The sequence below is a fragment of the Muntiacus reevesi genome, chromosome 6 (assembly GCF_963930625.1).
Source record: "Muntiacus reevesi chromosome 6, mMunRee1.1, whole genome shotgun sequence".
In the NCBI taxonomy this organism is placed as follows: domain Eukaryota; kingdom Metazoa; phylum Chordata; class Mammalia; order Artiodactyla; family Cervidae; genus Muntiacus; species Muntiacus reevesi.
Window position 1 is genome coordinate 53,697,131 of NC_089254.1, and position 21,576 is coordinate 53,718,706.

Below are 21,576 nucleotides of genomic sequence, written 5' to 3' on the forward strand. Positions count from 1 at the left end.
AACTGTATGTTTGCATCCTGGATTTATGTCTGTCCAAGTCTGTGTTCACCTTCATGCCTTCTGCTACAGAAACAAAATAGAGAAAATGATAATTAATGTGAAGATATTTAACTCCAAAATTGGCAAGTAAGTCTGAACAGCAAGATTTTGTGTGTATTCAACACTTACTAAAAAAGATCAAAGATGGAAAAATTAATAGGAGGGAAATGATCCTTTTTCATGAAGCCAGCTCTCTTCTGCTCAGCCTCCCAGGATCATATGCTTTTGTCCATGATGCAAAAAGTTGTGCATGTAATGTGCGTACATGAAATGTACATTGTACATTTTCTATAATGTGCAGTTTTTTTATTATAAAAATAGAAATTCTCTGAGATTTAACATAGATGACTAGGATAATAGACTGAACTCAACACATATCTGCTAGACAATATCATCTGTGTCCACCCCACCCTCCACTTTCCTTTGCTCTGAATTATCAACAGTATACTTTTCAGGACTTGCTAAATACCGTTTTGAATTCACTATTATTGCATTGTAGTCTTTTCAGAAAATTGTTCTGTTTGTTGTTGTTTGGGCCAATGTTTATATGCTACTTAGGCTGTTATGTTTATTATGTAAAGAAGGAAGACAAATTACATAATGCAGATAGGAACCACCTTTTTCATATATAAAAGTCACCAGTAATATTATCACCCAGAGATAACCAATGTGGTTGCTATTAGGGATATAACCTTTTAGACTATCATATATATATTCTTTTTAAATGAAAGATGTACCTTTGTGTATTGTGTGGTCCTCTGCTTTTACAGTTAATTATATTGAGAAACTTATCTGTGTTATTCTTCAACCTCATTTTTAATGATTGCATAAGAATTTTAATATGTGAAGTGCAGTAGTATACATAACGAATTCCTGATGATTTATATAATGTTTATTGTATCTTATGGCTTTTTTTAAACTGTGAAAAGGTAAATCCCTAGGTTTTTTTTCTTTAATTAAAAATGATTCAGAAATACTAACACATGGAAATCTACTGTTTATATAGCTGCTTAGAGAAATATTTTCTTGCTTGAGACAACTATAATCGATCGTGTTCTTGTGACAGTAGTTTTAAACAAGTCATATAATAATGATTTTCTGAAATCTTATTAAAACTAAATCTACAGAAAGGTAAATATTTCATTCATTTTAGGAGAGCACAAGCTCCATTTCATCCCTGCCCTGATCGGCCCCTTCCTGGAAGTAACCTTGATACCCCAGCCAGATCTCCGCAATGTCATGATTCCTATTTTCCACGATATGATGGACTGGGAGCAGAGGCGGAGTGGCAATTTTAAACAGGTAGGTGGATGTGCTCTCGGAGCAGTCAGAAGAGTCTCAGTTCTCTCAGAGTTGAGGGCGGTGGCTCAGAGATGCTCCGAGTCGAGGAATGAGCTCTGAACCAGATTTCAACCTAGGCTGCTTACTTCCAAGCTGAATACATAGCCTTGGACACCTTCCGGGGACTGTCTCCCTGAATCTCTGAGAAGCCCTGAAAAAAAAATTTCATTACCTTTCAGCTAAAAAAAAAAAAAAAAAAAAAATCCTGTGATTCCCGAGGTCTGTGTTTAAGAACGAGCAGAAACTTTATTTGCTCCCAGCTGGACACAGCACAGAGGAATCAGAAGGTTAATGATTCCTAAAATTGCTGACCTCTCAGTGGTCTGCACATTGTGTTTGGTGAATGGCTTAGCTTTGCGCATTTGATGCACAGTATGTTTTATTGCTCTTTGCTTGAAGTGCTGAGAATTAATTTAAAGGGAAAAGCAGTCAAAATTGTTGTAAAGAAAATTCCAAGAAGATGAGCATGAGCTTATCATTTCTCTTTGATACAGGATCTCCTTGTCACAGGCTCCAGTTTTGGAAAGACACTTGTTCTTATTCCAAAACCAGATCTCATAGCAGAAATCAACTGCCTTTGCCAGGGCAAGTCACTCCTATTGGAGACAGCAGGCCAGCTGTTCACACAGTCATGGCACTCACCTATGTGCACTCTGCTGCGTGAAGGAAGCTTTCTGCTTCTCCCTGTGAGCCCTTCTCAAGTCTTAGACATGATGGTCAACTGTGTGAACAAGCTGAATGCATACATAGAACCCTCCCATTGCCAAAAGCATGACATTTCATCTGTATCAAGACCTTCATTTATTGTCAGGAGAGTCAATACGTGAATGAAAGCCTATTTAAAAATTATATTGGGGAAAACACACTTTTCTTCCCTTATCTCTTTACCCATTTATTGAAATTTGATTCAAAGAAAATAATAGTGCTCAGTCCTCTGACAAAGTCAGATATCCCTCCATACCCCTAGTTGTTAACTCTCTGGCCTTGCAGAAACTCTTCCTTTCCTGTCCCCTCTACTGTCTCTGAGAGATGAAGGGATATTTATTTCTGCTTTCCTGACACTGAAGTCCTAAAGGATTTATGTTCTTGAAAATATAAATGTTTTGACTACAGTTTTCAGGAAATATGTCCTTTCTGTCTCATGCTGCCGATTGCTGACTTAGAATATGTCTGTGGATCTACCATCTGTACATGGTTAGGACAAATTCTCAACTTCAGCAAAGATTTAGTGCAACCTCAAACTGTTTTGAGAAAGAAAATAGATACAAAACACATCAAAGATTTAACTGAATGTTTGTGGATATGGTTTGCTGATGTTCTTATATATATGTATGTGTGTGTGTGTGTGTATATATATATATATATCACGATTTGAAAAAAACAAAAAAGCCTTGCCAGTTTTTACAGCTCCTAAAAAAAGAATTCAAACATTTAAGCTGGGCTGCAGGCATTTGTGTTTGAATCAACAAATAGAAGTCTTTCGCGGCAGCACACTCTACCTCACCGGGAGTTTGAAGTCATGTTCCTGCATCTAAATTGGCCCCCTAGAATTCCAAGGGGGTGTCTCCGGTTAACCACAGCTGATAAATTCACAAAATTTACTGTGGCTTTTTCCCTTGCAGAAATAAATATGTTTCCATGTGCCTAGAAAATCCTCCTTGTGAGAAGGAAAGAAAGAGAGTAACATTTGGGTCTGTTTTAGGTGGAAGCCAAGCTCATTGACAAACTGGACAGCCTGATGTCCGAAGGCAAAGGCGATGAAACCTACCGTGAGCTCTTCAACAGTATGTGAGTAACGTGTATCTCCAGTTGATTCTTGTTGGGGGATTTGGGTGTCAGTGTTAAGCAGCTGAGAGCTGCAAAGATAGCTTGGGTCTCCCCAGAGTGCTTTGTCTTTGTGAAGTGTGAAATAAAGGATCATTGCCTAACTCTGGTGAATGGATCTTATTATGCTGATGATTAGACATATCTCCTTGTATTAATCTCTGATTAGGACAGGTTACAAGTGTTATATAACAAATCTCACTCTTTTCATGACTAACAATTTTAAAATTGGGGCTGCAAGATAATGATTTTCAATTGGGTAGATAGTGGGAGAGGAAAACAAAATAGTGGTGCGACTGTTGTGTTTGTGTGCAATGCTTTCCAAGATGTCCTTGGCTGATTTGCTGTTAGGAAAATTAACCTAGTTTGCATCTGTTCTTCAGTGCTTGCTTTAATTCAGCAATGCTTATTGCTCATTCAGCATTATTAATTGCTTCCTAAATGTTCCTTGCTAGAATATCACAGAAGCAAATAATTTCTAGTAGATTCTGTGATTAGGATTTGTAAGGAGGATAAAGAAGTAATGGAGTATTTTAAGGAGACTTGAAATTGTCCTTACTAAGGTAAGACTGTGATCACTGTCCCAGGATGAAGTGCTTGTACTGAGTAGTCATTCACTGCGTAAAATGGCCACAGACAGTACATAAGAAGGTTCCAGAGCTTAAGGATTTTAATTCTAGCACTTGTTTTCTCTACAGCTTTCTAAGGATCTTAGTTGTTGTCTAACCTTTTATACTTATGAAGTGTTTCTTTTTGAAGGAAGAACCAGCTCATTGTGCTTGGGAAATGTTTGCAGTTCTTTCAGAAGTGCAGAAACAATTTAGCAATATATTTTTCTATTACAAAATATGCTTTTGCTTGTAGTTACAACCAAGTAAATCTAAAACTAAATACTACTGCTTTAGCACTGATAGCCAGATAGAAAACTCTGTAATTCATTTATGATCATAAATTTAGAGCAGCAGATATATTAATATATAGGGTTGAAAAGTGTTACTAATGGTTGATAGATTTCAACTTGCCTGATTTAAAGTCATTCTTGACGCTTTTAAGAAAATTATGTTAAAGGGAAAAGCCAAGAAAGGGTATACAGATCTCTTGTGGTGGTGGTACGTGATAAAATACATTCTTTGTACTGAATCCTGAACAATGGCATTTTCTTCTGATACTGTAATTAAACTGGAACTTTTAATAATTATTCACCAAGCCTTTGTTCATTCTACTGTACAAAGCATCTGTCTTTCATGACAGCTGGAGTTTAGCAAGAATTCTGATTAAAACCTCATCCAGTATAATAAATTACTTTTGAAAACCACTCTCAATTCCGTTACTAGTCTTTGGTTTGAACAAAGAACTAAAATGAGAAAGCACTTGGTGAAATGAATCTCTTGAGATTTGTGATTAATTATTTATAATAAACTCACAAGATTAATAAGCACTCACATAGTTCTGTAGTGCCTCTTATCTACTTTAATAAAGGCCTGATAGCATGCAATTTGGACTGCTTGTGTGTAAATATGGCTTTGAAATAGAAGATGTACCTTGACATTAAAATCAAACCAATAATTAAAATATTAAGCCTCTATAATTAGGACTATTTTAAGGTCCCTGATTCATTCACTGGAAATTTTTATTCTTTTCTTGATTTTCTAGCATATCACTAGAAATCTTACTATAAATATTTCTCATACTTTTATGATCAGCATATTGAGAATAAATAAAATCTAAAGTGATAATTAAATGTCATTACTATCTGGGCTCAGAAAAGAAAGGGAAAATCCAACTATATTTCAGGAAACAATAAAATGCTTTTTTGGCAATAGAAATCACAAAGAATTAGGGTAATCACACTGTGTCATTGCACACATTATGAATTGGGAACATGTGCCATTGTGGTACAGATTTTCATTTTTTCTCTGTAATTCATGTCTAAAACTTCTTAAAATTCGGTCAGAAGCTGAAAGTAGCTCACTGCTTCCTGAAAATGCGATATATACTTGCCAAAATAGCCTCCTTAGAATGGAACTATCAATTTATAAAGTACAGTCCTTCCTAAGAACTCGTCTTTCCCTGATCCTCATGTTATCCTCATTTTTCCACACTGCATCTTTTTGAAATAATGAAGGTCAGGATATATTGGTTTTGATAATGCTGAAATTGTGGATCATCGCTGCCCATGAGATATGCAGAATAAGGTATCAGAATGAAATTCTGCTTCCCTGCATCCACTTCGTTGACTCCTTCAGCTTCATTAATTGAGCATCTCCTTGTGCTTGCTGGTCTTCTGAGGCTGAGGGTGCATCAGTGGCTGGCTGTTGGGGCGCACAGTGAGGGTACTGACAGTCTCGGGGGTCACGAAGGGGATTTCCAGAAGATGTAACCTCACCTCAGTCCTCCACTGTGTTTTATTGTGTGTTGCTCTGAATAATTCAGTAAGGCTCCAAATACTTTCATAGAGCTGTGTGTGTGTGTGTGTGTGTGTGTGTGTTCGTATTTGAAGTGAAGAAATGAAGTGAAAGTTGCTCAGTTGTGTCCAACTCTGTGACCCCATAGACTGCAGCCCACCAGGCTCCTCTGTCCTTGGCATTCTCCAGGCAAGAATACTGGAGTGGGTTGCCATTCCCTTCTCCAGGGGATCTTCCTGACCCAGGGATCGAACCCAGGTCTCCTACATTGCAGGCAGACGCTTTACCATCTGAGCTACCTATGTATATAAAGCGTTGGTCTCCACACAGTCCTGTTAAGATACAGAGAGAGGTAGAGCGAGGGTCAAATTCTGCACCCTTCATCCCATCAGAGGGGAAAAGCCTAATGAGCAAGTGTATAGTCCTGCAGGATGTTATTTATGTGGCTCCTCATTGTCATGGCAGCCAATTGCCTATCATTAGTAATAAAAAATCACCTTGGAGCCAGGAAGCGAGTAGTGGGGAGATAAATTAGGAGTTTGGGATTGACACAGACGAACTTCTATATATCAACAGCAAGGACCTATTGTATAGCACAGAGAGCTATATTCAATATCTTGTAATAATCTATAATAGAAAAGAAAAAAAGGGAGATATATTTGTATATATATGTATCTGAATCATTTTGCTGTACCCTTGAAACTAACAACATTGTAAATTAACTGTAGTTCAGTTTTTTAAAATGGTTTTTAAAAGTTATAAAGAAATGATGCATCATTTATGCTCTTGTGACGTGTATGTAAAGTTAGCGCATTAGTTTATGTAGCAACCATTTATCATCTTATTGCCTCAAAAAAAAAAAATAGAAAACTTTCACTGTTACTAGATGAGTTCCCTGTGTACTCAGCATGGGCACATTGGCATGATTATAGACCAAATTATAGACCAGTGTCACCCAAGTTACCTAGAAAGACTCTTCTTGTCTGATAGCCTCTCCTTGTCCGGGTGTATCAGGTAAGCTTGAAGGGCCAGCTTTCCCACAGAAGGAGTAATCCTGGCCAAGAAAGCAGATGAACCAGGTTCTAGGCTTGGTCCTGCTAATTTGAGTCTCAGGTTAGTCAAGGCAGCAGGCTCTGCAGAGCTGTGCCTCTTTTCGCAAGAGGATTCTGTAGCTCTGATTTCTGACTGCATCCAGGGGCTGTGCAAGTTAGTGAAGCTCATGCCTATAAAAGAAGTCTCCCACTTATTTTTAGAATTATTACTTAACTTGAGTTCTTTGTTTTTCAGCCTCTAAAGTATATGAGGTGTGGGCTGTCGCTTGGGAAGAATTCTCCATCATCCTGCCTTTCTTTGGCAGGCAGAGTTTCATTTGCGTACTTGGTTCAATATCAGTTTGGCATTTAAGCTTGAAACAGGTGCTTTTCAGAGGGTTTTTTCCTTTTTTTTTTTTTTTTTTTAAAGAAAACACATTTAGAACAAACTAGGAGACTTTTCCCTGGGGGATTAGTCAGGTCAAGCTCCATTCCTTCATGTGTTACCTCTCCCTTCCTCCCCCTCCTTAGTTTAGGAAGCAGTTCAGAATAAGCCAGAAAAACAAATGATCAGGGATGCCTAGGCACCAGATGAGGAGCCAGGACAGAAGACCGGGCACTGGAAGGGCAATGGCAGGAAGAAGGTGGGGGGAGCAGGAGGGACAATTGGGAGAGAACATAGCCAAAGACCAAAAAAAGAAAAAAGCTTTGACAAAATAGCCTTTTTTTTCCTACTAAGCACAATACAGGCTAGACTGAGATGGTACTTGTGAAAAAAGTAAATAGTTAAAAAATGTCTTCTCTCTCTGTTATTCCTGAATCCAGGATAAGAGGGAAACCAGATTTTAGAAATAATCATCATTAAATTTAGGAGGACAGAGTATCCTCATGTTGTCATGCCTATGTTCTTTTCTTCTTTTGGGGAAAGTTCAGTCTTAAAGGGGTTTTGCCAAGTATATGGTTAATTTGCCGAGAGGTGGGAGTGAGAGTAAAAAGAGACCCTAATTATTATGATTGTGATGGTTTTGTGTTTACATAGCAGTGCCTCTTCTCCAAGGTGCTTAAGATTAGGGGGAAAATGTAGGAGGAGAGATGTGGTTCGGTACTTGTCATCAATCTGCTGTAACAACCGCATAGAAAATCCTCGGTGATTAATGGCAAAATGAATGAAACTGTTGAGTGAGTGCACAGATAGTACAATATGTATTGAGTGGGCAAATGTTAAGTGAAAGGAAAAAACGCAAAACGTCATACCGTCTGTACAAGGATTTTCCTGTAGCAGTTGCATTGCAGTAAAATTGCCTGGATGAAGATGCATTCCACTGAGAGGTAGGAAAACATTTTTGGGTGACTAAAGCAAGATCTTACTTAAAAGTAAACTTTGAGGCACTCCTGTTTTTGCTTTTCTCAGTGTTGTTTGCTGCGGGGAGGTATAAGCCTCTAATATTAGTGGAAGAGAGAAGCTAAGAAACAATGTCTTTGAGCTCTGAGGTGCTTGCATATTTTGAAAGTATGATTTATATGCATGTGTTTGTATTTGATGACTTGGATAATCTGAAAATCAATTTGCTTTGTCAATGCTTCCTGGATTAGAATTCCACTCTTTGGTCCCTATCCTAGGTAAGACATTGTTTGCATCGTGGTACTTGTGAGATGTTGCGGTGGTTGCTAAGGCATTTAAGGTACTGATGAAAGTAAAATGGTTGTCATGGTGACTGATAAAAATAAATGTTGAAAATGCCCTGGGTTCTTTCTTTTCCAGTCTACTAAAGAAAATTGAGCGGGAAACATGGAGAGAAAGTGGCGTTTCCTTAATCGCCACTGTAACTCGGCTGATGGAGAGGTTGTTAGATTACAGGTAAGCCCTGTTTCCCAGATACACTGCGCTCCAGTTAGGAAGTCGAAGAGTCAGAATACAGTTGCACTTGAGTTAAGCACTCAAAGAACTGATAATCAGACCATGGAACCTTGTGCAGTAAAATAGTGGACTTTTAACTAGCTAGCTCAGTTTCCTCTTTGTTTTTCCTTTTTTAATGTTTTGTTCTGGGGTTTACGGCAGTTCTTTTAAAGTTTTAGTAAATTGAGAGAGTCCTGTTATTAAGGAAATCCTTTGTTGCTGTTTTTGAAACTCACCCATTAGAATCAATAGACCCATTCATCTTAGTGTGACGGTGTTGTAACAGAGAATTGTATAACCATGCTGCTTTCTTATAGAAGGAGAGAGGGAATGAAACTCACACCGTTACCTTTCAGAGACATGATTTTTAAATTTTGAAGTGATCTAAACTGTTGAAGCAGGTCATCCCACTTAAATGCATGTTATTTTAAGAAAAAAAGCTTCATTGTTACTGCTGATGGCCAGGCTGACCGGCTCCTTTTCAGCCCAGTAAAAGGTGTGTCATAACATCCCCTCACTCCCCCTCTTCCTTAGCCCACTCTCTGTTGAGAGAGGGCACAGCCCACCTGGAAGTGAAATCTACAGCCACACTGGTGCTCAGGGAGGGTCTGACCGCCCTCCCCCCAAACCCCAAGCCTCTTGGGGCTCTGGCCTCCTTGATCCAAACAGCAACTTGCAAATAGCCTCTAGTCTCTGACAGTTTCCTTTTTTCCCCTAGAAGAACAAACTGTGTTTGCCCTTAGGAAGGAAGTTCTGAGTTCTGACTCTTGCTTCTTGTTTTCAGGGACTGCATGAAAATGGGCGAGGTAGATGGCAAAAAGATTGGCTGCACCGTGAGCCTCCTGGTTAGTCAATGACTTCCCTTTTCCACCTTGCATTCTAATGTTTGCTTTTTCTCAGAAATACTATGTTTTGTTTGTTTTTCTGCCACAGTGTGTCTTTATCTGAGTGTTTCTTAGAAGAGTTTAGAAGTGTTCTTTGCTTTAGTTTGAATTAAATGCTAGAGAATTCTCAGCTCCCCAGTGTTGCAGAAAGTACCCACTGTAAGATCCCAGGGTGATGCCAGCTTCTCCCTGTTGTATCGATTTTCTGCTCTGGAGTCCTTTGTTGCTCTCCTAGGAAAAAGGATGATGTCCCTGGGAAAAGGTCTTTTCACTTCTGTGTAAACAGTTCCTTTCTACCCTGCTTATATTCATTCTAGATTTTAATAAATATTAATGTTCCTTTCTGAACAAATGACAGTTTCCTGTTTAACACATATATTTTCACTCTATAGCATCTTTGCAAATTAAAGCCATCTGTGGTTAAGGTTTGGACTATAACTGGGATAACCATATAGTTTATCGTCCAAACAACAAATTTTTGAAAATAAAAATCAATATCATAAGGATAAAGGCTACAGCAGAACAGTTCTAGGGACACAAAATTTATCCTGAAAGTTCTCATAACTAATTATCAAATAGAATGGTATTCTCACTACAGAGCAAAAGAAGGACTATACGTTTACATTCCTTATTCAAATTTTGGTGTAGGAGAAATTGATGCTTTCAATAATTTACACTGATCAGATTTAAAATACAAGAATACTCTGTTTCTGGTTCTAAATTTGTGTATATCATGGTTTCTTTTTCTTATTTCACAGAATAGACACACCTCATCATCTACCCTAAGTATTTGCACAAACAATTCTAGCTCTTACTCTGATCCACGAGTCTCTTACTCAAAAAAAAAATGCCTTTTTGTTCACTATTTGCCTGCACCTTAAAGTTTTGTTTTTTCCCCAATCTGATTCTGTCTTGTCTTAGCTCATTGATTTCAGATTTTTTTGTTTTGTTTTGTTTATTCCCCTCACAGTCTCTCTTCAGAGCTCAGAATTTTTACTTTCTTAGGACTATCTTTTTCCTTTATTTCTTTTCTCGCTGTACTGTTCATCACTGAATATATGACTTTATCCTTCTTTTTTTAACCACACCCACCACTTCCTCCTCATTTTTGCATTTAATTGTTACATCCCACCTCTGATACCAGGTGCTAAAAATAGTGAGACCTGAATATCCTTTGTCAGGCCACCTCTTGTTATGCAGTTTCTTCCATAATTTTTATCATCAGACCCAATAGTAACCTGCAGGCCATCAGGCCAAGCTCATGGGGTCAGCCCATTACCTCTCCTCTTAGCACTTAATGTCTAACCTTGAGCAGAGTCATTCCCACTTCTAAATTTCCTTTCTGTGCTGTCCCCATTGTTTGCCAGCCTTTGGCCGTGGTCAAGGTCCTCAGCCTGATCTCCTTCCGTGTCTCTGCTTGTACGTCAATATTTGAGGAAAGAAGCCAAGTGCTCTGTCGTCTTCAGGTTTTCTCAGCCTGTCTCTTTAATCCTGGCTCTTCCCCAGCTCCAAGCCTGAAATCTCATAAATAACCTCAAAGGAAAGCCTTTACCTTTTCCCGAAGGAATCGTCTTCCATTGTCTCCATCTGCTTTCACAGCACCCTCTGTGACCTTGGGAGGTACACTCTTAAGTGTAGACTCTGGGTCCATTTCCTCAACTGGTATAAACAGAAGATATCATTTCCTCGGATGAAAGACTGAATACTCTTGACCTACATGTGTTCGCTCTAGTTTCCCAGGAGAAATGAGCCAGAAACAGTAAAATCTGTGGCCCCCATCAGTGTTCACATGAGACAAAGAATCTATCTTGTTAGTTTTGCACTGACCAAGAATAGTCCTTATAGGAAATGCTAACATTTTGAACACTGTTTTAATTTCAACTGCACAGGAATACTTATTATTAAAGGACCGAATATATAGCTCTGAAGCTGATCTTTTTAGCTTATACTCCATATGGAAAGTTTTCTGATGTTTTCTAGCTGCAATATGCTTCTCTTTAATCACTCACTTCCTCCTGGAGATTTTTCTTAACTCTTTGGAAAGATCAATTCCAGATTGTCTTCAGAAGAACTCTGACTTTCTCTACAAGCTCTGAGTTAAACGGTAGCATTAGACTGCTAAAAATGTGTAATCTTTGACATGACTAAAACTAGGAAATTAATTATTGTTTTGTTCTTTCTGTCACTAGTTTTGCCAGACATACATGAAAGAGACTCGTCTACTGACTGGAGATATCTTTTCTTTCTTTTTTTTCTTTAAAGAACTATTATTCATTTACAGAATGATCAGTTATTTTGTTCCCAAAGAAATCTGCTTCTTACCAGAAAGTTATTGGGAAAAAGCAAAACAAAACATTGTTTAATAATGTAAAGGTCTGCTATTGAGTGGTTAGATTTATGTTTATGGTACAATAATTCTTGCTAATTAAAATGATTTTGGTTATAATAAGAGAGAGGTGAAGAGCACTGTTTACTTAACTTTTTAAAGAATGCTAAGATCTACAGGAAACTGTAGCCTACCAGGCTCCTGTCCATGGGATTCTCCAGGCAGGAATGTTGGAGTAGGGTGCTGTGCCCTCCTCGGAGATCTTTCCAACCCAAGAATTGAGCCCAGGTCTATTATGTCTCCCGCATTGGCAACTGGGTTCTTTACGATTAGTGCCACCTGGCAAGCCACCCAAGATTAGTGCCACCCAAGATCTACAGGACACAAGAGGAAGGGGAAAGGATAATGGTATAAATTGGAGGAAATATTTTTCTATGATGCGTTCAACCACATGTCAGCTTCTTGAAGTTAGATGAGTCCTCATGTTGAAGAATGGATCCCTATTGGGTAGTGGCCACAAACTACATTGACAGGGTGCCCTCAGGCTTCAAGCCCAAGCACAGTTAAGCAGCCACACTGGCTAGTTTGGTCCATAACCAAAGCCCTCTCTAGCTAATCAACTTTAGAAATGTTTAAAATTCCTGGCCTTTCCCCCTAGAAAAACCTGTTACTCCTTCAAGTCAACAGATTTGTCTCCCCATCACTATTCATTTTTCATTCTCCACACCAAGTAGCATCTGTCAAAATAATAGCAATAGTAATGATAGTGGTTCAGATGACTGTAAGCAGAGATTTCATAATATCTGCAGTGATCTGCTTGCTGAAGGAGCCTTATACAGAGCCTCACAGCATCACGCTTTTGCTGAATTCCAACTTCTTACACTTTTGCTCCTATGTTTACAAAGTTCAGTGAGGACTAACATACTTCCTATATTAGAAAATTGATATTGATAAAGAAATAGATGTGGCGACCTGTAATGTAAACATTTAAAATGACAACATAATGTGTTCAGTTAAGTCAAAGTTGAGTTTTTGATGATGAATGTTAAACATTTTAGAGAAGTTTAAATAAGATCCAGATACTTTGTTTTCATAAACCAAATATTCCCAGTAAGCATGCCCTTGTAGCGATAATTTGAAATAAATCTCTTACAAATCCCTTTATGTTGTAGTCATAAACTGGAAACCTTTAATTCACCATAAAATAATTTTAAGGTGAAAGAAATTATCCTTTGACTATCAGTGATCAAATGTAATAAATAGGTTAATATCTTAACATGTATTTAATATTTTAGTTGATTTTTAGAGTAGTTCATTGGCAGTTAAACTTAACCAAAAAACAATAGAAAGTAACAAAAGAAATGTGAATCAGTGGTAATAACATCCCCCCAGGAGTTACCAGCCTATCCAGATATTGATAGGTAATTTTTAATACAGACAGTGTTGAATTAAAGATATGTCTTTTGCACTTGACTGGCAGTCCAAAGGTTAAGACTGCACTAACAATGCAGGGAGTGAGGGTTCTATCCTTAGTCAGGGGACTAAGATTCCACATGCCATGTTGCACAGCCAAAATAAAATGAAAGAAATGTCAAAAATTAAAAAAAAAAAAATATATATATATATATATATGAATGACTGTGTCCCTTACTTAATTTTGTAAGACATTTATATAGAAAAATTTGTCTGTTTTCTTGGTTCAAGACATGAAACCTCAAGCAGAGTAAAGGGTAGATACCTGCCAACCTAACTGTTGAAAAATTATCCATACTTATACTCTTGTTTTTCTCTTAGAACTTCTATAAGACTGAACTGAACAAGGAAGAGATGTATATACGCTACATCCACAAACTCTATGATCTGCACCTCAAAGCACAGAATTTCACAGGTAATTGTGTCTTCTGACTTGAGTTGGGGGAAGTGGACTGGTCACTGTTTTATTAAACATAATTCCTCTGTTTTTTAAATTAGAGCTGAAGACTCAACCATTTCTCCTTTTAAAATTGGAATTTAGAACTGGAATATATATATGTTTTTTCTTTACTATATCTATTTACATAATTTTTTAGGAGTTGGTTTTGGGGTTGCTTTTGAGTGGTTTATAAAATACACACCTAGCTTTTCACAGTCTGTTTAGAGTTAGTATTTCACCCCTTCAAGTTAAATATAGGAACTTTACAACCTCCCCACTGTACATTGTAATAGTCATAAGCATATATGTATGTACATTGAAAAATTCCATTGGATAGTGTCATAATTTTTAAGTCATACCTATTTTAAAGAATTTAAGAGGATAAAAATTATCTATTATATTTACTCAGATATTTACCATTCCTGTTGCTCTTTCTTCACTCATGAAATTCTCAGTTTTCCTCTTAACATTTTCATTCAACCTCCAGAACTTGTTATAGCATTTCTTTTAGAATATATCTAGTAGTGAAGAATTCTTAGTTGTCCTTCATCTTTATTTTACCTTTATCCCTGAAGGAAATGTTTGCTGGATACAGTTGGACAGTGTCTTTTTATCAGTACTTTAAAACTTTTATTTTCTTTTGGCCTCCATTGTTTTTGATGAGAGCTGTAGTCATTTAAATTGTTCCCCTGTATGTAATGTGTAATTTTCTCTGGTTGCCTTTAAGACTCTGGTTTTCAGCACTTTAATTATGATATATATGTCAGCATGGTTTTTTTTTTTAAGTCTATCTTGGTTGGGTTTGCTGAGCCTCTTGGATCTCTAAACATTTCTTTCACCAAATTTGGGAAATGTTCAGGCATTGTTTCTTCAAATATATTTTCTACACTGATTCTCTGTTTTGGGACTCCAGTTTTATGGATGTTAGACCATTTGGTATTGTTCTATAATTTCCTGGGGTGCTGTTTTGTGGGGGGGGTTCAATTTTTTTATTCTTTCTGTTTTTCAGATTGGATAATTTCCATTTATCCATTTTCAAGTTCATTGGCTCTTCTTTATCATTTCCATTCAACTACGGAGCCCTTCCAGTGAAGTTTTATTTTTTTTAATTTTTTATTATTTGTCTACAAGTTTATTTAGTTATCTTTAATAGCTTCAATGGCTTTGCAAAAATTTGTATTTTTCTCTTCATTTCACAAGTGTTCGCTTTTACTTCAAGTAGCACGGTTATAATAGCTGTTTCATAGTATTTGCCTATAATTTCAACAACTGAATCATCTTAGAGTTGGCATCTGTTAATTGCTTTTTCCCTCTGAGATTTATTTAGTTTTCCTGGTTCTCTGAATGTCAAGTAATTTTGGATTGTATCCCAGACATTTTGAATACTGTGAGATTCTGGGTTTTGTTAAAATCTTCAAAAAATCAATCCAGCTAAGTTCAGACTTAAAGTCCTGAGTTACCTTTTAAAGGTCGATTTAGTTTTCAAAGCCTTTGCTGCACTTCCGTGGTCTTTCCTGCTTGTGTGCCCCCTGGGGAGAGCCTGGGACAAGGACAGTTATCTATACCATAGTTCATTTATCAAAAGCTTTGTTATGTTGATTCTGATTCATTCTATACTTGTACAGCTTAAGGGTGAGCCCAGGAAGTCATACACATAATTTGAAAATTCCTTTCTCCATCTCCTTGCTCCCTCTGATCTTTCTCCCTCTTAGCATCTCCCAAGGGCTCCTTTTCCCAATACTCTCACTTAATCAGAGCCAAGTACTCAGAGCCAAGACTTGATCCTCCACACTTGATCTACTATGTATAGTCGGCCTCCCTGGTAGGGGAAAGGCAGTGAAAGAAAATAGCAGGATGGAAGCTGCCACTGTGACTGCCCCTCATGTCACAGTGCGGGTTTGCAGCTTTGTTCCTGGGTCTCAGGGTGGACCAGAGGAACACAAATTACTCCATCACACAGAAGGTCCTTTTCCCAGTTCTCTGACTAGAGGAGCTTTTTCTGTCTGTTTTCCATTCGAAGCTACAAGAAACAGGGAAGGCTAAGCCTGGAGATATAAAAGGCAAAAAGGTAAAAACCAGGAGCTCACCACTCTGTCATCCTCCTTTGAGTATTGATTTTCCTGTTCTGTCTACCTTCTCGTTTCCTTTTCAGAATTCTCTAATAGTTGCTTTATATATTCTGTCTTGGGCTTTTAGTTGAATCAGTGAGAAAAATACACTAAAATGTGCATACCACATCTTAACCAGAATGAGAACCCTTTAACTGGATTTAGAAATTACAAATCTTAGTCTTTTGGCACGCTGTTCTTCCAAGGAACTCCTGAATCTTGGTTCCTCCCCCAGCTTTGAAAGAGTAAAGGAATGCTTTCTCAAGTGATGCTCATGTTCCCAGGATTTAAGCATGCCTCTAGCTACGGTTCCACTATATCAATTAAGAGCATTGCTTAAAAGTTAAAAGTTCCCAGTTCTTGACTCAGACTGGAGGCCTTTATGATACCTTTGATACCTCTCATTCATGAGGTGCTATTGGTTCTGCTTCCTAAAAATGAAAGCCATATCCTTTCTTATTGTTTCCAGTTTCACTGCCTCAATCAGGCCTTCATCGTCTCTCTCTTGGACTGCTTCTTAACTATCCCGAGTTATTCACTAGAGCAGGGATCAGTAAACTTCAACCTGCAGCCCCATCATTTGATTTTTTAAAGAATGTTTTATTAAAACTCCAGCCACACCCACTTAATTACATACTGTGTATGGTTGCTGCAGCACTCAAATGGCGTAGTTGAGTAGTTGCAACAAAGACTGTGTGTCCTACAAGCCTAAATTTTTGACTGTCTGATCCTTTGAGAAAAAACTTTGTCACCCCCTTCTCTAGATGTAACGCTATCAATTCATGTCTTCTACAAAGTAAAGCTCAAAGTCTTTATTCAAGGCCCATCATAATTGAAGCAACACCTGTCCATTCAGCCTAATGTATTCATGTTTTCCTCTAATACTGTGTTAGTTCTTTTTCTCCTTCAGAGCCAGCTCCTATGTCATCTTTTTCATGAAGTCTTTATCTTCCTTCTCTCTCCCTCACCAACTCCATGAGCTCGCACCCCCTGCCATGGGCTGAATTAATGTTTCCTACTCTTTCCCCATCGCAGTTTTTTCAGGTTTCCATTCAAGTATTTGTCATATCATTTATTCATAGTTATATAACAAATGTGTGTGTGTGTGAGTGTTGACAAGTAGGTAGGTAGGTAGGTTGAGAGATCTTTAGTTGAAGGGTAAATTCCTTGAGGACAGAGATGATATTTTCTTCTTAGGCTTCTCGGTTCTTAGATTAGTGCCTAGTGCTGTGAGATTTAGATAAATGCATTACTAAGAATGCACTCAGATTTTAACACCCCAAGAGCAGATTTTTCTCCTTTAGTATTGTTAATTCCTTAATCACCAAGGAAGCCCCAGTATCTCTTCACACAGATGTCCTGATAATCTTGATTAAATAAACCAAGATTTTTTAGCTGACTCTGTTGTCTAGAAGTTTAAGTAGTCATTTTAAAGTAGTTTGTAGCTAATATTAGAAAAATGGTAACCTGTTTTTTGTTTTTTTATCTATGAAAACAATCTAGTAGACTTGTTTAATTTTGAAGCCCATAAAAAAAAAAAAAAAAAAACAGAAGAAATAAGAGAGGAAAGTGAGGACAAGCTCTTGCAGATATGTAACAGATATATTTTGGTTTTCTGAAACTCCAAATCTGTCACCTTATATTTTGAAAATGTGTAAATCTTTTTTCCTTAATTTGTTTACTCAGCTTGGAGTTTTTATGTTCCCCAAAACCATAAGAAATAAGTTATTTTCCCATATAACATTTTACTCATTTCTCCTCTGTCCTCATTTCTGTGGGTCCTTGGAGAAAGTGGAATTGATGGAAAAACTTCTGTCTTTACAGGATTTGTTTCTTATGGCTTAACCCTTTCCAGCAGTCTGTGACAATGCCCTCCACTGCATGATTCGTCTTCACATTTATCCTGTGTTACTTCTTTCTGCATATCGATATCTTCCCTGTGCAATTCTCAAAACGATGGAATGAGATGGCCCATATTTAATTATGTGAGATGCCCTTTTGTTCAAAATTATAAACATTTTAAAAAACATGGTTCATAATTTTGGATGTGAGTCATCTTTCTCATTTCAGTATGTAATACAGTCTTCTAAAGATACATAGGAATAAACATGCAACATATTGTAATAAAACGTCTTTGATGTGCTGATATTTTCCAAAAACCTCGGTAGTCTGTTGCTGACACCTCAGAGGCATACGTTTCCTTTAATGAAAATTCCCTGCAGTTTCCTTCACACACACCGTTTACCCCTGATATACATCGTTATCTTCCGGAATCAAATTCTGATCCAGGTGTAACTTGCTTTCACACTTTCCCACGTCACCCACCTGTCATTTTTCAGCTTGCTCTGCTGGCCTGCCAGTTGTTGTTCATTCACTAAAGTCATGTCTGACTCTTTGTGACCCCATGGACTAAAGCACGCCAGGCTTCCCTGTCCTTCACTATCTCCTGGAGTTTGCTCAAACTCATGTCCATTGAGTTGGTGATGCCATCCAACTATCTCATCATCTGTCACCCCCTTCTCCTCCTGCCATCAATCTTTCCCAGCATCAGGTTCTTTTCCAGTGAGTCAGCTCTTCACATCAGATGGCCAAAGTATTGAAGCTTCAGTTTCAGCATCAGTCCTTCCAGTGAATATTTAGGGTTGATTTCCTTTAGGATTGACTGGTTTGATCTCCTTGCTGTCCAAGGAACTCTCAAGAGTCTTCTCCAGCACCACCATTCAAAAGCATCAATTCTTTGACACTCAGCCTTCTGTATGGCCCAACTGTCACATCCATACATGACTACTGGAAAAACCATAGCTTTGACTAAACCAGACCCTGTCAGCAAAGTGATGTCTCTGCGTTTTAACACACTGTCTAGGTTTGTCATAGCTTTTCATCCAAAGAGCAAGCATGTTTTAATTTCATGACTACAGTCTCCATCTGCAGTGATTTTGGAGCCCAAGAACATAAAATCTGCCACTGTTTCCACTTTTTCCCTATCTCTGTACCATGAAGTGATGGGACTGGATGCTTTGATCTTAGTTTTTTGAATGTTGAGTTTTAATCCAGCCTTTTCCCTCTCCTCTTTCACCTTCATCAAGAGGCTCTTTAGTTTCTCTTTGCTTTCTGCCATGCAGAGTTCCAGGGAATAGCAAGGAGAGATAAGAAAACCTTCTTAAGCGAACAATGCAAAGAAATAGAGGAAAACAATAAAATGGGAAAGACTAGAGATCTCCTGAAGAAAATTGGAGATACCAAGGGAACCTTTCATGCAAAGATGTATACAATAAACAACAGAAACAGCAAGGACTTAACAGAAACAGAAGAGATTAAGGTGGCAAGAATACACAGAACTGTACAAGAAAACCTGAGAGTAGTTACTTCTTCCCATCCTTCTCAGGGGCAGCTCACCCACACCTGACCTTTCAGCCATCCCTTGAACCTTCCCAGGGCAAACATTATTTGAACAGCAGTTTACAGATTAGAAACACTTCATTACTCCCCCCCTTTTTTCATTTTACTTATTGTGGCAAAATGTACATAACATAAAATTTGCCGTCTTACCCATTTTTCAGTGTACACTTCAGTGGCCATTAAGTGCATTCATGTTGTTGGGCCACCATCACCTCCATCTTTCTCCAGAACTTCTTCATCCACCCAATCTGAAACCCTGTGCGCATTAAACAGTAACTTCCCATTTCTCCCTCCCCCCGTCTCTGGCACCTCCATTCTACTTTCTCTCTGTGTGAATTTGACCTTCATTGCCTTTTTGGTCCCTCCCTGCGGGCAGCTGAGATGTGGGAAGGGGTTCCCTCTGACCTCCCCACTCACTATTCCACCTTTACACAATGGCATGGTTAGTCTCAAGGATATTTTTTGAGAGCTCAGGGAGATACAAAAGAAATCTGAGAGGCAAAGATGATCATTCTGGAGCTGTGTCATTAAGAGAGGATAGGAATTATTCAGCAGCTAAAGGCTTGAAGGAACAGGCTGTGAAGGACCGCAGGTGTGGGTTGGTGTGATAAGGGAGAGGAGTCGTAGTTTGTTCAGGTGACAGGAGCAAAGAGTGTGGACAGAAAAACAAAGATGCCCTTAGGGTTTTCTTAGATGCTTGGCATTATAAGGGTATGTGGGTAATTAAAGATTAGGAAGTGATCTCAGGAGGCCTCAGGGAAAATGAGGATGCTGTTCAAATAGGCACAGCTCTGATGATCTTGTTATCATCATCATCTGTCTTGTCCCCTGCAAAGCAGTCTTCCATGGCAACCCACGTCATGGCAGATTTGGCTGCTTCTACATCCACTGATTAATCGACACCCTCCAGCAGACATTCGCTCTGTCCATCTCACCCCAGGAAAGGGCCTGCCCCGTGTCCATGCAGTGGAAGGCGCCTGTGTCCCTGACAGGCAGCCGCCTCTGGATCAGGATGCATCATGTTTCATTCAGCAAAAGTGATGATGGGGTTGGGGGGCTGGAGGCTTTTAGGAAGACAGTAGCAGGCTCACAGTAGCAGGCTCCTTCTTACCCATCATAAGTGGGGACATTGGGAAAATGTGAGTGGAGGGACCAGATCATGGGCGGCCTTCTGTGTCACTTTAGGAAGGCTAAATTCATTCTATTGTTAATAGTTACTGAAAATCATTGACTTGTTTTAATCATGGGAGCAATGTGATCATTTACAGTAAAGAAAACTTGTATTAGTAACAGCTTGCACACTGGATGCTGGGGGATAAGAGACTGCTGGTGGGTGATGAAAAGTTTTGCCGCAATCGTTGAAGTTACTGGGTTGAGCTCACCAAAGATAATTAGAGGCAAACCCAGCCAGAACCTGTGCCTTACAGGACTACACTTAAGAAACAAGAGAATAGTGATGGGACCCAGGCCTTTCTTATCACAGCTATATTTTATACATTGAGATGGCCAGACCACAGTACTGGAACGTAACATATTACTTAGGAGCCTTATGCGTAGTTATCCTTAAAGCAAATAAGTGAAGAAAAAGAATTACCATTTATGGATATTGTATTAAAAGTTACTACTGTGTCATTTCAGACGTGTGGGGATGGTAGGTAAATGGATACCTAACATAAGGGTTTTTTTCATTTTATTCAGTTTAGTAAATAAGTTGGCTGTTAGAGTGTCAAGTGAAAAAGTTATTATAGTCTTTCATCAGGGACAGTGAATTCTGGTTCCCATTCTTGATGTATTTGGCCATATTTATGGCTCAGGAAAAGAAGAGACCTGCAGAAAGGCAAGTATCCTATTAAATACATCGCCTGTCAACCGTGCTTAAGCCTGTGGGTCACCATTTCTATGCACGTGGATAGAATGGCATTCCTGTACATGTTTCCCCAGGAAATTCCCACTACACCAAACATGTCATGACTTTAGTGACCATTACTGAAGCTTTGTGGGGCCAGCCAGAGGGGCTGTCAGAGTACGCAGCCCACCCAGGTTGTTCTCTCTCTCTCTCTCTCACACACACACACACTCTTCTTACCCAATACTTCTACCCTTTCTGGTACTTTCTCTGTTGGCTGTTAAAAGATTTTAAAATTTTTTCTTCTCTGAACTCCGCTTTTCTCTAGCTTTTCCCCTTCTACATTCTGTCTGTACCCTGATACCCCCCCCACACATATACAATAAGTCCCCTACATACGAACTTTCAAAGATGTGAACATGAGTTCCATCAATGTCAGCGTGAGTGAAATGACAGCTTGCCCTCCGTCTCCTATTGCTGACGATCCTTCAGCTCTGCCGTCTCCCACCTCCTCTCACTTCTCCAGTGAGTAACTCTTCTTGCCTGTTCACTCGATGCCAGCCC

The 21,576-nt window shown here is 38.6% G+C and overlaps 1 protein-coding gene across 2 annotated transcripts in view; it reads left to right on the forward strand.

Annotated features, from left to right (window-relative positions):
• DOCK4 (dedicator of cytokinesis 4) overlaps window positions 1-21,576 on the forward strand; it is a 468,861-nt gene that overhangs the window by 398,955 nt on the left and 48,330 nt on the right. For both annotated transcript variants that reach the window (XM_065939085.1, XM_065939086.1), the window contains exons 31-35: window positions 1,193-1,341; window positions 3,083-3,168; window positions 8,403-8,498; window positions 9,322-9,382; window positions 13,542-13,635. In XM_065939085.1, coding sequence (XP_065795157.1) covers window positions 1,193-1,341; window positions 3,083-3,168; window positions 8,403-8,498; window positions 9,322-9,382; window positions 13,542-13,635 — 486 coding nt within the window. The remainder of the gene's footprint in view (window positions 1-1,192; window positions 1,342-3,082; window positions 3,169-8,402; window positions 8,499-9,321; window positions 9,383-13,541; window positions 13,636-21,576) is intronic.